This window comes from Sinohyriopsis cumingii, chromosome 2 (assembly GCF_028554795.1).
Source record: "Sinohyriopsis cumingii isolate HCF-2022 chromosome 2, ASM2855479v2, whole genome shotgun sequence".
NCBI classification, from domain to species: Eukaryota; Metazoa; Mollusca; class Bivalvia; order Unionida; family Unionidae; genus Sinohyriopsis; species Sinohyriopsis cumingii.
The window spans coordinates 93481244-93495054 of NC_142962.1; the positions used below are offsets into that span (position 1 = coordinate 93481244).

General features: G+C 38.4%; 1 protein-coding gene across 3 annotated transcripts in view; it reads left to right on the forward strand.

The window, feature by feature from the left end:
* Positions 1-13811, forward strand: part of LOC149805383 (protein MMS22-like) — a 121020-nt gene that overhangs the window by 45402 nt on the left and 61807 nt on the right. For all 3 annotated transcript variants that reach the window (XM_089949877.1, XM_089949883.1, XM_089949881.1), the window contains exons 14-16: positions 6653-6709; positions 8314-8433; positions 10895-10947. In XM_089949877.1, the coding sequence (XP_089806003.1) occupies positions 6653-6709; positions 8314-8433; positions 10895-10947 (230 nt within the window). The remainder of the gene's footprint in view (positions 1-6652; positions 6710-8313; positions 8434-10894; positions 10948-13811) is intronic.

The window sequence follows — 13811 nt, forward strand, 5'->3', positions numbered from 1 at the left end:
TTAAGAAGATAATAAAAAGCAGGTCTGCTTTTAATCGAGTCTAATAATTCAACAAATACTTCCTCAAGTCAGAGATCAAAACAATAATGTTGTCACAGAAATGCACACAGACATAACTGGCAGCATATTGACATTTTTTCATGTTTGAATACAAAAGGAGCATATTGCATTGATGATGATTACACTGAAACCAAATTAAAAGATAGAACTAATATACAAATTTCCCATTACAAAATTTATTTAATTGGTACTTGTTTATTAAAGTGTTGCCACAGTACGCATTTGTGACATTTTCATTCATCAAAATTTCATTTAATTTTTCTATTTACATTGTACTGAGAATGTCATTTGGGAAGAAAATTTAACATAATATATGTTCTTATTAACTCTTGAGATATTTATGATGTTGATTCAAATTTCCAGGTACTAACAACTATTTCTGATGATAAAACAAGCGATATGTCAAGGTTTCATTTACTAATTTTGATGATTTTCGTCATGTTCAGCAAATAGGGGCCAAATTTTGGGGGTAGTTTCTAGTTTGAACAAATGGGATCTCACACGTGACCCATGTTATAAGCGAGTTATCCAGGCGGGAGTTATCGAGGTTGTGGTGTATATTAATTTTACCACTACATGTCTTTGTCTTAGGTCTGTTTACAATATTGAATCTCTCATTATGTTTTGTGTGTGTGAAAAGGCTTCCTTAATATTTTGTACAACATAAAAAAAAACTCCTTGAAGTTTTAAATTGTCTGTTTTATCCTTGAAATGTCTTTGGCTTTTTCCCTCCAACTTTGGCTTTTTCCCTGCAAACTCATTGAATGTATCTTAGGGAATACATGAGGTTAAACTGAACGAAATATGTCTCTTTGTAATTTAGATTGCAGATTTTACTTATTTTACAAAAACAATGAATAAATAAATAAAATGAGGTAAATCAGATGGATCAAATAAAACAATTTGGGTGGTTACAGATGGAGTAGCCTCCCTTTGCTAATGTGTGCTATATAGTATTAGTTCCACATTGATTTTTTTTTTCAATTTATGCAGTGATAAAGAAATAAAGTTAGGTAGAAAGTTCAACTTTTATATGAAAAAATACTCATAGTAAACTTTTGGCAGTCTTTGAGAATTCCTTAAAAATATCAGGAAAACAACTTTCTGCGATTCTAGAACTATTTCCTGTTAAGTATAGGTCTTTATCATTTTAATTAGCCATACTGTTTGAAAAATATGGACACAAAAATTGAACAAATAGGAAATGTTTTTGCACTCATTTCCACCATAGTTTTCATTTTGATTAAACTGGCTTAATTGTCTGATAGAGGATGTATTTTTATGATGATTTTTTTTACATAGGGTTAGTTTGTTTCAAAAACCATTACTTGTCTTCTGATTAGCTCTTTGCAAATTCTGTATATGGTCACTATTAAAATTTATATTTGCATGGTTTAAGAACAAATAATGGTCATAATAATATTTATTGTATATTTTGACATAGTTTCATTTATTGTATTGTTTATAGGTGTGAAATTTAATTATAAAGGTTTACTATATACATTTTAAGTTCAGCTCAGTATGAACTGAAGAAATGCTGTGCAAAACTTAACTCAAAGATCATATCAGTTTTTACTATGTTTTTTTTCTCCAGATCAAATGACCATTAAGGCAAAGGGAGGTTACGGTCTGATCTTGCTTGCCTCCATCATCAGTCCATCTTGTGTTCACTACCAACATTACTACTTTTAAATTCTACAAAAAATTAAAACTGCACCATTTAAATCCCAGTGGCTCTTCTAGCGGTGGCATGACTTCCATTGCAAGCAATAGAAAACCTATTTCTTCAGCTTCTTCTTAAAAACGGCTCAGTCAATTTTGATTAATCTTAATAGGAATGTTTCTTAGTACATGCTCTATCAAAATGTATCCAGGTGACTCCCCTAGTGGTGGTGTGGCCTCTAGGTTAACCAGTTGGAAAATCACTTTTCAACTTCTTCTCTAGAACTTAGCTGGAGTGTTTCTTAGGACATTCTTAATCAAAATTATGTTCAGGGTGACTCCGAACAAAACCTCAAGGAAGTCCCCATCCCGATAGCGGAACTCCTGATGCCAAAAGCGTGGATCAGAGTTGGATGCTGGAATGTGCGAACGCTCAACCAGACTGGAAAACTGGCACAAGCAGTGAGCAAATTGAATCACAACAACTTGACCCTCATGGGTGTAACAGAAGCACAATGGACTGGTGCTGGCAAGCAGAAGTTGCACTCCGGAGAAGGCATCATCTGGTCCGGAAGGAAGGACAATGACCACCAGGAGGGGGTCGCCATCATTATCAGCAAGACCAATACCATTCTACAGCGGAAGCCAGTGAACGAGCGCCTTCTGTATGTCAGGATGAACTCCAAGTACGCCAAGCTGTCTGTTGTTGTGGCCTATGCACCAATAGACGACGTGGAAGAAGAGGATAAAGACACCTTCTACGACGCTCTTCAAGCCGTTTTAGAGGACATCCGTCGACATGACGTGCTGTTGCTACTTGGTGACTTCAACGCTAGGGTCGGCTGCGACAATAAAGACAGAGAGAGGACCATGGGGCGCCATGGAGTAGGCGTGATGACCGACAACGGGGAAAGACTGGTCAACTTTTGTGAAGAGAACGACTTGGTCATAGGAGGGACCCTGTTCGAGCACAAGGACATCCACAAGCTCACATGGACGTCACCAAACGGCAGAACTCAAAACCAGATCATCATCAATGACCGATGGAAACACTCCCTGCAGGACGTGCAAGTGATGCAGCACGCTGACATCGGCAGCGACCATAGTCTTCTAGTGGCCAAGGTGACTTTGAAGCTTAGGAAAGTTAGGATAGGGGCCTCCAGGAATCAGCACTTTGATGTGGCCAAGCTGAAAGATCCAAAAGTGAAGGAAGAGTTTAGGCTGGCCCTAAGGAATAGGTTTAGTGTTCTAGAAGATGAGACAGCGCTGACCATAGACAATTTCAACAGAGTAATGAAGGAAGCAGGAGAAGTAGTTTTAGGTTATGGGAATAGTAAGAAGACAGAGTGGATATCAGGAGAGACATGGACTCGCATAGACGAGAGAAGACAGATTAAGAAGAGACTTTTGGACTCCAAGTCACCAAGACTGAAAGAGAGAATTTCGAAGGAGTATAGAGGAAAAGACAAGGACGTGAAGAAATCAGCAAGGAGAGACAGGAGAGAATACACAGAGAGACTGGCAAAAGAGGCAGAGGCAGCAGCAGAGCAGAAAGACATGAAGATGGTGTACCAGAACACCAAGAAGCTGAAGGGCGACTACGACCAGCACCACGACCTTCCAGTGAGAGATGAAGATGGAACTCATGTCACAGTGGAGGAGGAGAAGCTGAAGAGATGGAAGCAACACTTTGAGTCCATACTGAATCGCCCAGACCCACCAGTACTAGCTGACATCCCTGAAGCAGAGAAGGACCTTGACATCAACTGTGACGACATCACTGTTGAGGAGGTCAAGCAGGCCATCCACAAGCTGAAGAATGGGAAGGCACCTGGCGATGATGGAGTATGTCCCGAGATGCTGAAGGCAGAAGACACAAAGACACCACAGTTTCTTTGCCAGAGTCTCCAAAAGATCTGGGATAGTGAAGAAGCACCGAATGACTGGAAAACAGGAATCATCGTCAAACTTCCCAAGAAAGGAGATCTGGGGAACTGCAACAACTGGCGAGGAATCACCTTACTATCCATCTCCAGTAAGATTTTCAGTCGCATCATTCTCCAACGTATCACAACAGCTGTGGACGGCATCCTACGCCAGGAACAGGCAGGCTTTAGGAAGGGCAGATCCTGCTTCGACCACATCTTCGCTCTGAGACAGATCCTTGAGCAGTCGCATGAGTGGAATGGATCCCTCTATGTGGTCTTTGTGGACTTTGAGAAGGCCTTCGACAGCCTGCACCGAGCCTTTTTGTGGAAGATCCTATGACACTATGGCATCCCCCAGAAACTTGTCAACGTCATCAGGTCCCTGTACGAGAACTTTGAGTGCAGAGTCATCCACAACAACCTACTCACTGAACCATTCAAGGTGGAAACCGGAGTGAAGCAATGATGCATTCTCTCGCCAATCCTCTTCTCACTGGCCATTGACTGGATTATGCGCCGCACCATAGAGGGCAGGAGGCAAGGAATACAGTGGATGCTGACCTCAATGCTGGATGACCTGGATTATGCCGACGACGTCGGGTTGATGGCAAGCAGACACCAGGATATCCAACAGAAGACACAACAGTTGGTACCGACAACAAGCACCATAAGTCTTCGAGTCAACATAGGGAAGACACAAGTCTTGAGGAAGAACACTAGAGTGGGCGACCCAATCACCATCAACGACCAGCCTCTGCAAGAAGTAGACGAATATGTACCTGGGCAGCAAGGTTGCCACAGATGGAGATTGCACAAGGGTAGTCACCACAAGAATCAGTAAGGCCAACGAGGCCTTCGCAATGCTGAAGCCCATCTGGAGGACAACAAACATCAGCACCCACACAAAGGTCCATATCTTCAAGAGCAACGTGCTGAGCGTCCTTTTGTACGAGTCAGAGTGTTGGAAGACCACTGCTAACATAGAACGCAAGCTCGAAGTCTTCCAGACCAAGTGCCTGCGATGGATCATGAGGATTTTCTGGCCAAACATGATCTTGAACGAGGAACTCCGGCACAGAGTGAGCGCAATCTCCATCACTGAGACCATTGCAACTTGTCGTTGGATATGGCTCGGCCACGTCTGCAGAATGCCCCCTGACTCACTACCAAGGGTGGCACTGAGATGGACTCCACAGGGGAAAAGGAACCTTGGCAGACCCAAAGAGACCTGGCGCCGAACCGTGGAGCGAGAACTCAAGACCAGAGGCCTCACCCTGCAGACCGCCCCCATAACAGCAGCCGACAGACCAAAATGGTGTTCCCTTGCTGTCGCCTCAAGCACCAGATGGCGCAGAGAGGATTGATTGATTTTTTATTGACTCCTAGCAATAGTGTGGCTTTTTTTAGCCATATAGAAAACCTGTTTTCAACTACTTTTCTAGAAGGATAACGATTTGGAAAACCACTTTTCAACTTCATCTTTGGAACTGTTTAGCCAGTTTCATTAAAACTTGGAATGGTTTTTTTTAGGACATTCTTTGTTAAAATTGTATTCAGGGTGACTCCTCTAGCAACAGTTGCTTTTCTTTTAACCATATAGAAAACCTCTTTTCAACTACTTGGTTGTCAGTTTTGATCAAACTTGAAGTTGTAGAATTGTTTGTTAGGACATGTTGTAACTAAATTTTGTCTGGTGTGGTGCTCCTAGCAACAGTGTTTCTTCCTAACAATTAGGTGAAAAACCTTTTTTTTTCTAAAACGGCAAACTTTTTAGAAATTATTGCTAGGACCTGCCTTCTGCCCTCCATTAACTTGAAAAGAAATGTGAAATCATTTCCTGATCTCCCTACAGCAGCCACCTCACATATCATTGTTATTCTCTATTTATTTCCTGACAAGACACCTACCTTTAACAGTCCAGATGATCATTTTTCATTTCTAAAGATTCTGTGACAATGCATATACTCATGTTCATTAATATGCATCCAGAATACTGTCAGAAAGGTCACAAATAATTTGTGAAAGTATAAATTCTGACCCAGTCTCCTCATGGACTGATTGTTCTTTTCAAGATGTGTGTGTGTGTGTGATTTGGATTTTTAATGTAGCTTTAACATGTCTGCAGTGTGACAGTTTATAGTGATGTCTAGCACTAGGGTATCATGCTGCAGACATGTAGCATGATGTCCCGACAAGTCTCATTATTCTGACACCAGGCCGACCAGTCCTAACACTAACCTTTTAATGCTAAGCGCCTAGCGAGGCAGCTGTTAGTACCATTTTTGTAAGATTTTGGTATGACTTGGCCTGGAATCGAACCCACAACCTCCTGCATCTGAGAAGTGGTCTCTTTTCAAGATCACAAACAGGATGTGGCCTTTGACTGTTCATCAGATAAACTGAATTAACACCATAAAAGTTGTTAACGAAGATGATCACCAGGTTAAAGTTCTGTCCTGTATATTACACTACGAGTCTCACATTGAAAGTTGAAGAAAAAATGTGACTGTTAATTCATAACATTGCTCCCCACCCACCCCAGTCAAAGTCTAGACTGTACTGGCTCAGTGGCTAGCATTCTTTACTCAAGACCAGACAATATTGATCAACCAGATCTGGTCTGTCCCTGGGCAAGACAAGATTCCAGTTCTTTCAGCTCAATGTAATCTTGAATGAGTAGATGTATCCATTAGTTTGTCAATCAGTCCATATTAGTTTGCCTTGAAAATTTCCTGGAATATTTTCTAACGTTGCTCCAAGATATTTTTCCAACATAGTGTGATCAAACCACAAATTTAAACAATTATCTATGATCTCTGATGACAAAAGGACTAACTGTCTTTTATAAATACCAATGAAAACATAAACTTTTGTTAACATTTTTTAATACCCATGAAAATAAATGCATGGATAGTGAGTATGTTGCAGTCTCTCAGATGAGAAAGTATTGTGAATTTCGAGACATTGATGCATATTAATTCAAGTTCATTTGAATATTGCAGGGAGCTGTAAGTAATTATCATGATGTCCAGATGATTTTAAAGAAATGCCTAAATTCAGTAAGTATAGCTGACTCTAATTGTTTTTTAGATTATTCCGAAAAAATTGGAATACATGTATTTATGTAAGGGTTAGACAGTTTTTCTATTCCAGTAGTCCCTGGCTAGTAAATATGTTGCACACTTGTGGAATTTTACTTTTAGCTAGTCTGTCTGACCAGTGTAATTAAATAAAAACAATGGAAAGGAAAATAACAACCATAAGAAATGGATACAATCTGATCTGAACAGTTTTGGCAAAAAAAGTGTAGGATGGAAGGATGGCAGGTTTGCAGATGTCGCCACCTGAGTGACACTAGAAACTTGGGCTTTTCTACTTCATATATTGGTAACAATGACATGTTTGGGATGTAGAGATGCTTTCTCATTGTGATGTATCCTCTCCCAGGTTTTTAGGCTCAACTATGTACTCTGCCTGAGAGAAAATTTTTAATACACCATAGTTAACAAAGAGTGCATGTACAACTAAGCACAGATCGAATGACACTGGTTCAGCAAGTAAACTTTTAAGCCAAGATAACATAGTCTGGTTCAGAAATAGGGTGGTCAGCTGGCATACATTCTAACCTTGCACTTTGCAGGGATTTCAAGATGCATATACATACGGTGTTAATATCCATTACACTAGTACAGAGTGCATATGAAATGTCAAGTAATGCAACCATGCTGTTCGTTTTTTTCACATTTTTTTCAGTGGCCTGAATCCTCTGTTGATTTAAAATTGAACTCAACCGCATTATTAAACAGTGTGTGACAAGATATGTGTAGCATTGTAGAAGGTCATGGTGCTACACTCATTGAGATGAATTTTTGTAGTAGTAGCATTTTGCAGCATATATGTACAGTAGTGACTATCTTGCCAGCTAATGGTAAAGTTTTAAAATTGTAAAAATGAAGAATTGTACAAAAACTACAAAACAAATCCTGTTTCAGAAATTGAAAACATGGATAATAGTATAAAATATAAAAGGTAAGGATGATAAAAATCTGTAAGATGTATATAAATAATATATGTAAATTCCTTCAAAACTTTTTCACTGATATGTCCTCTGTGCAAGTTGTGTAATTGTGTACTTTAGAGCTGTATTGTAATGAATTAAAGTCAGTGAAGTGTAGACTATAGGTCAGAGTGAGTCATAAAGACAGGTGAGGAGGGGGAGGGAGAAAAGAATCACAAGCTCATAAATACATCTCATTACCAAGTGTTTTGCCTGTACAGTTAACTGTGCATGTAAATTGAAATATAACAAGACTGTACAATGAACGATGCTTGCAAATTGAAATAAAGCACGTCTCTACAATGAACTGTGCATGTAAGCTGAATTATAACAAAAGTCAACTAAAAACTAGTGTAGTTCGAAGTATGCCACAATGATTTAGTAATGTGTTATCATGTAATACAATCAAGATGTTTATCTTTACTACTATTTGCTGAGCCTGAGAAAAAGTTTAGCATAAAACTTACCAGAATTAATTGTAAGACCTGTCAAGAACTCTGCTTTCAATTCTGTGGACTGCATGGTTTGCTGAGTATGGAACATGTAAGGCTATTAGACATGCAAGTTGAATCATTTGGCTTTAAAATAACTTAATCTTGTTTGTAGACAAACATTACTGAAGGAACCCTGCAGCGGTATCTTATTGCCTGTGTTCGCCTGTCTGCTATTTGGGAAGCGGATAGCTGTCTTGTAGTTTCTCTGTGGGAATACTTCTATCTTAAGCTGGTAAGCCATCTGTTATCAGTCTCTTTGATGAGACCATCTTTGAGAAAATCTGTAGATGTTGTTATTGTTGATTTTATATAAAAATCAACATTGTACAACAAATGCACAGTACACACACACCCCCCCACACAGACACACACACACATTCTTGTATATGGTGAATATTAAAGACTCGCATATGGAACCGCATACCGAGGACATTTGTTCTGGCCATGTTAGAGCGAAAAGGACAAACAGTTTGCCAAGGCTCGGCTAGCATGGGTATGTGGGAAAGCCTGCCAGTAGCCCCCACGCATGGTCCACCCCTCCCTGTCTGTTGAAGGATCCCTTGAGAGCCCTCACATTCAACACAGTCCCAATGGTCGTGAAGCCTTGGTCCCTCGCATTGAGAACATCAGTACACTCTTCAGAACCAATGTCAGCAGACAGTGTACACGTCACAAGAAACCACAGAGTTCTGTGACTCCACATCACCAAACCATATACAACGCAGCTAAAATTATAACAACTAAACCGTGTAGTACATATAACACGGTTAATTACTTCTGCATTGATATATGTTGCACATGCATGCACATGAATTCGCTACCCATTAGATTAATCGTTCAATGCATGCAGCGTATAATTAAATTCAGTTTGTCTTTTCAGTTACAACAAATAGCTAACTCGAACCAGACTATAGTATTTCTAATATCATGGTGTTGTATAACCTAGGTATTGACCTTCTGTAGAATTTAGAATAAATTCTAAAACATCTAATATATGAAACAATTCTATCATATAAAACGAACAGTGATAAAGAATGCAATCTTAAATTTCAATACTTCTACAGCTGAAGATTTGCTCCCGTAAAGAAGTAATCCTTCTGACAAAACTCGTCGTAGTGTAATTCGTTTATAGAAAATTTGCTCTATATGTATACTAGCTGTGATAGATATGCGCAGCTAGGTACTTAGGTTTTCACTGCAGGCAATTTGCTCATGCAGCATGGGTTGAGTATCACTCAGTATTTCGAAATAACTACAGCTGAAAAAAATAAACCACCCTCGGGCTTTCTAATTTACAACTGAAGTTGTATAGAAGTCTTTGGAAATTTGGGGTAAACTTATGTCTTCTAGTGGAATTGCACCAGGGTTTAACACTGCTTGGTCAAGCAAATACCCCTGGCTTGTAACAATACTATTTGGCTGATTTGAGCATTTACGGCAGGAAACACCTTATCGGCAATGACTATTCACTTTTTGACAAAATAGAGTTATATCTTTGTTGCATAATCTCTCTTGGGCATGTGCATAATGTTGAAAATAAGAACGAATGTTTGTGTTACCCATATTGTGTATTTCATAGAGACTTTGTATTTTTCAGGTCTCTTTGTCTGAATAAATTGATGATGCGTACACCATTATTTCTGTTGTAATCTGTATAGTGTTTTATCTCAACCTCAACACAAAGAATAATGATAGACTAAAACATCAATAACAACAACAACAACAACTTATCTATGTTAGCTGAATTGAAACCTACATAGCTTTAAAGTTCAGTAATTACAGAGGTGAAGAACAGAGTTCTGTGAGAGTAGATGTATGCATAGATTTAGTGGATGGGGATAATTGTCTAATACTTTTTTTTACAAACAGTTTATCCTATTTTATTGTTTTGGAGCCATGAATGAACGAGAATATACTTTAATGGTACAACACTTTTGGTTCACCTTCCAAATCACATAGTTTTTACATTTACTAATTCAACTAATCATGATTCTACATTATTCTAGGCTAAAATAATTTGGAGAAGCAAGATTTTACCATTTTTCCAACAGAGAATGTCCTCGGTTGGAGATGTGTCCTCCGAACGTTGATGTGTAATCTCATGAATGTCCTCGGTTTACACCAAATACAAATGCACACACATGCACACACACACACACACACACACACACAAAGTATTGTATGTTAAGCTGCATATTGGATGCAGGTTCATTGTAAAAATAGCTTTTGATAACTTCAGTCTAGTTTTGTGTATGACATTTTGTAATCAACATCTGTATTATGTCTGAGTTGTTTTAATTTACTTTTTACCATTACAGTTTCAACTTCCAGTTTTAAAAATATAGTGTCAGCTCTACTTGTTGAAATGAAGAGTACAAATTGCTGCAAACTTCATACAGTCATCTTCTGTTAGTTAACTGCTCTTCAGGCATATTTTTGTGTGGATGTAGTTGGTATGAAATTATTAACTACAGGGCAGAGCAGAGATTACTTGTATAAAACCTTATGGAATAGTATTAAGCTTGAAACAAAAAGCAAACTTGTATAACTGCTGTTATATGTTGCAAATTATCTTACAGAAATCACACAATTAGTCACTGGTTGAGTACCTGATAATATACCCAAATGAATCTTAACTCATTAGTTAAATAACACTGTTTAACATCATATTTAATGATGATCCTTGTCCTCAGAATTCCTCATTCACCAGCAATCCTCAGAGCGTAGAGGGATTGGCAAGCATCAGGTAAGTTTTAATTTTTATCTGTTTGCATTGCTTTTGTGTTGTCTCCTATTAAGTTCATACTCTCATAATAAATACTTAGAAAAACAATTGCAATATTCAGAGAAATACTTTCTGGCTAAAAAGACTAAACAAGGACTGTCTCAACCATATTGTTCTTTGGTCATTTAATTTCTTGTTCAAGACCTTTCATTACCTTGTTAATTCAGTCCCAAGATAAATGAGACATTAACAGCATCTTTAACCTTAAATTAGCGGTAAAAGAATGTTATCATCTGCTTACTGAAGTCATGTATGAGTGGTCTCCCCTTGGAATAAAGGAATGGTACCGAATCTCATCATTCATCTGCTACTAATACTGTTCATGCTTTGACAGCACACTCTTTTTGAGGCCTTGCAAATTCTTTCATTATTTTGCTTTTTGTCTTGGGGAACTGTGATGTGTATTAATCACAATGGCTCTATACTCCATGTATTTGCTCATTAAAGTTTGCTCTATTTTTATCATAGATGAATATTTCACATCTGAATTGTTTATTCATTATATGATAAGTGATGTGGCTTCTGTTTATTGCATCTTATTTCACTTAAATAGTCTTTTGCTCTCAAAATTTAGGTCATTTTAGTCATTTTCTGTATCACTTAATTTTTAGCATCTATAATTTTAGTTCACTGCCTGTGCAACATGAAACTTAACTGAAATTAGCAGTATATGCCATTGTTGTTTTTCTTTAGGTAGTGGTTGTGGTGGTGGTGGTAGGAGTAAATTAGTTGCAGTGGAAAAAGGCCAGTGTGGTGTGTAAGAGATTTAAACTCAAACAGGCTATGCACCCCACTTGTATAGTCTGGGATGCCAGTCAAGTCACACCTGAAATTTATACCTTATAGTCATAGGACAAATGGGTTACAATTTCTTTGAAGCAGTTATCTTAAGGTGTTGATAGAAGAAGCAGTCTAGAAAAGAGGCAGGTGCAGTCCACCTTGCTGCTAACATGACTTGTTGGTGGGATATTTTCTAATGTGCAGTCTGTAGAGGTTGAAAGAATTGCAGAAGAAGAAGAAATCCTGGCAATTTCTGCCTTCTTGGGTCCCACTTATAACTATGGTGTGGTGTCAATTGTGCCCATATTGCTGCAGCAACTATCTACCAGTCATTCCACAGAGATGCTGCCTGGATGCACAAATGATGCAAAATTTGTACAAATTCATGCACTTGAAAAGCAGTGATGCATGACAACTAGTTCATAGTTGAGCATAGAAAAATGTACTCTGTGTAGAATACATTTTTTATTTAACTGTCAACTCTGACAGTGCTTGCCATGACATAAGTCATAACACTGATAGAGGTCTTGTAGTTCTCACCACATCAGGTAGGCAACTAATTACACATGATGGGTAGCTGCAGTAGTTCAGTGGACCATCAGACCAGCTTGGGTCCACTAATGTTTTGTGTCCTTGGGCAAGGCACTTTACTCCAATTGCCTCAGTACTGAATAGCCTACTGGTGTTGCTGTGCTTTAAAGCACCAAACCAAACACAATTGGGTACTTACACTCCACACAAATGGTTGTTAAATTAAATTTGATTGGTGCATAGGTCCCTTTTTACAAGCATTTAATTAAAGTTTTAACCTTTCATTCATCAAGTTTTACAAATGCTTGTTTGAATTATGAGCTACATTGAAAATCCCAAGTGGCTGATGATTTATTTTGGCAAATACTAGCTAACTATAGCAATAATCACAATGAGTTTGAAAGTGATAATATAATATTAATAATAGCAGATTATTGGAGCTGGGAAAAGTGTTCCAGAAAAATTGGTGAGTGATTTTGAACCTGAAAATGAGGAATATGACTCCAGTGTACATGTTGGATGGACAAAATACAGATGGCATTCTGGTTAATCCCCTATTCAGTCATGTTTTGAAATTAAATGTAGAAATAGAGAACACCAAACCTAATTAAAATAACAGTAGTTTAATAGTAGAGTGTGATTTTCATTTCTTTTCTCAAATAAATTTTATTCAGCGCTGAAATAGCACTTTAAGAACTAAAATAATTGCATAAATAAGAATCCATAAAGAAATTATAGAGCAAGGATACCTGTGTCTGACAAAGCACGCTGGTATTGACAGACTTAAAACAGTAAGGTAACATTATTGAACAAAGAATTCTGGCACAATATGTCCATAAGACACTACCAATGAGCCACAGAGAGTATGGTAGCTAAGCATATGCAGTTTCAGATAAAAGGCTGTGAAAGGGGATTCTCAGCACAGAAAAACATTTATAGATAGAGAAAGAACAGGTAAGCTCAGAAAAGCTAAACAGATTACTGTTTATACAAATAGCGGGGACATCTTTTGAGGCTTTTGATTTCAACCCAAACAGAGTGGAGCAAGAAGAAAGAGAGATGGATATTTAAGTGTTGGGTAAATATTGAACTATGGCCAATTTCCCACCTATGCACCCTCTGATTGTTCCTACTCCCCACTTGGGGCCCCGAGTGGCTGAGTGGTCTAAAGCACTCTCCGTTACGGATCACTGCCATCTCACCTGTCTGCATGGGTTCAAGTCTAGGATTCGGCCAATGTGGGTATGTGAGAAAGCTTGCCAGTAGCTTCTCGTGGGTCGGTGGTTCTTCCCGGGGTTTTCCCGGGTTCTTCCTCCACCATTAATACTGGCCGCCATGCATAGCCTATCATGTGCTGAAAAATGGCATTAAACACCACACTAACAACAACAACCTACTCCCCATTTATTTTGGTCAAATTTATTCCTTGTCAGTTGATCTAACTTTTTAAAGTTTCATCATGGTAGTTAGGTTTCTATCATGACAACACATGGTTTTCTTGCTAAGAAAGGGCT